The sequence below is a fragment of the Suricata suricatta genome, unplaced genomic scaffold (genome assembly GCF_006229205.1).
Source record: "Suricata suricatta isolate VVHF042 unplaced genomic scaffold, meerkat_22Aug2017_6uvM2_HiC HiC_scaffold_357, whole genome shotgun sequence".
Lineage (NCBI taxonomy): Eukaryota > Metazoa > Chordata > Mammalia > Carnivora > Herpestidae > Suricata > Suricata suricatta.
This window is the reverse complement of record NW_021882324.1, coordinates 1-1,961: the sequence shown is the minus strand read 5'-3', so window position 1 is coordinate 1,961 and position 1,961 is coordinate 1. Positions and strand designations below refer to the sequence as shown.

Below are 1,961 nucleotides of genomic sequence, written 5' to 3'. Positions count from 1 at the left end.
TATGAAGAGGTCTAGTAGTCATGTAACGAGGTTTAGGGGAGGACAGCATGATGGTTACCCTAGTAGGTCCAGTATGACTTGAGGGTGCAGGGGAAGGAGACTAGCCTAGGGATTTCTTATGGTGGTTACTGGATGGCATTGATGTGAGGGTTCTGGCACCACCAGGGGCTTGCTTGGTTTGAACTGTCCACCTGCTCCAAAGGATGAAGCACCTGGACTTTCTCTCCAGCTTTCCAGGTATGGGGAAAAGAGGGGGAGAAGAATGAGTCCTAAAAGTCTGGATGAAGACACCATCTGTATCTTCCAAGGCTTTTCCCCATAAAAACATCCTTGAACGTATAATTTGGAGAAATCAGTTCTTTATTCTCATGCAGAAACAAGACAGACCCACTGAGAATCATCTCCCTATAATTTTACCTTCTCTTGCCTGGAATATAAAAGGTACTTATGTATAGAACCACATAGTAAATGTATATAAAATTTGTAATATATATAAATGTACATATCCAAAAAAATCTATTGGAGCTGTAAAATTACAATGTATACATTCTAATCTTAAAATTCCAAAAAAGTTAATCTCCACATCTCTTGTTAGTTCCCACAACATCTCTGTTACTATTGAAACAATATGAGAACAAAAAAGAGGAAACAAAATGAAAAAAATGTGTTTAACTCATAAAAGTACTTAAAAAATTTCTTGGTACCAGATTTACTAATACTTGTCCAATATTCTAACTACTGTCCATAGGGTATAGAAAGAGAATGAAGCCAATTCTCAATTCATCCTTCAAGATCCCTTACCCCACAGATCGTAAGAGGCTTCGGATCCTGCCCAACACAGAAGTAAGGCTTTAGTACTTCAGAAAATGCATCCCTGAACGAGTGCATGTGAGACCTGCTATTCAAACAGTAAAAGGAAATCTCCCCCAACTCATAGTCGAGATAAACACCCACCCCTCTGGGCTTTTCCTTCAGCACAAGAGTGGCAGAAACAGCCCCTTGTGCCACATAGCCACCATTCTGCAGCTGAATTGTCCAGCGTCTGTTCTCTCCTGACAGGGGCCACTTTCCCTTCCAGGAATGGGGGTGTTCACAGACCCCCACGGCCCACTCACTCTTGTCACCCAGCTGCACCTCCCAGTAATGTCGGCCACCATCGAACTCCTCAGAACCCAGGACAACAGGATCCATCATAAAACTCTCTGGATTCTGAGGGATGCCTGGCTTTTTCCTCACAAATGTCACAGACTTTTTATCCTCAGAGACAAGCAGATGAGGATGTGCTGTTTCAGGGTCCAGAGTAACTTCTCGTCGGAACCTCTGTATGATCTTCTGCAAGGCCAAGTACTGCGGAGGGAGGCTGCAGCCTTCTCTCCTCAACTGGAAAGAGTAGAGAGCGGGGGGCTCCCGGTGCTCCCACCTGTCATGGATACTCCGGATGTCTGTCAGCAGCTTCACCTCTGACATCACGCTCCTCTCGGCCACCTCCTTCAGGAGACCCTGGAGGGCGGAAACGTGGTCTGAAAATGCGGTGATGTTTCCACAGAGTTTCTGCTGAATGTGCTTCTCTTCCTCAGCTATCCTTGACAGAACTGCCTTTTGCTCTCGGTCCACAGACCGGTTCAGGTGCTCAAACTCGGACGATAATTTCTGTTTCTGGCACTGCACCTGGTCTCTCAGCTCCAAGAGTCTTCTCTCTTGGGTGGCTACTAGTTTCTGCACGTCGGCCATCTGCTTCTTCAGCGGCTCAGTGTAACCGCTCAGCCTCTGCCTGTGGTGAGAGGCGGCCTCCTCCGTGGGCCTCACCTGGTGGCCCTGGTGGTCAGGGGGCTGCACGCACATGGGACACAACACCTGTAGGTCGTCCTCACAGAAGAGGCTCAGGACCTGGTCGTGCTTCTCACACAGGTGCCTCTCGTCCTGCCTCTTCCTCTTGTTCCTGGTGATGCGGAGGAGCTGGG

The 1,961-nt window shown here is 47.6% G+C and overlaps 1 protein-coding gene across 1 annotated transcript; it reads right to left on the bottom strand.

Moving 5' to 3' along the window:
* Positions 1–390: 390 nt before the first annotated feature.
* On the bottom strand, positions 391–1,956 carry LOC115285050 (putative tripartite motif-containing protein 75; the record flags this gene model as incomplete). Its single annotated transcript, XM_029931458.1, has 1 exon — positions 391–1,956. A coding segment is annotated over one exon (1,176 nt), but the record flags the coding sequence as incomplete, so codon positions are not given.
* Positions 1,957–1,961: the final 5 nt, after the last annotated feature.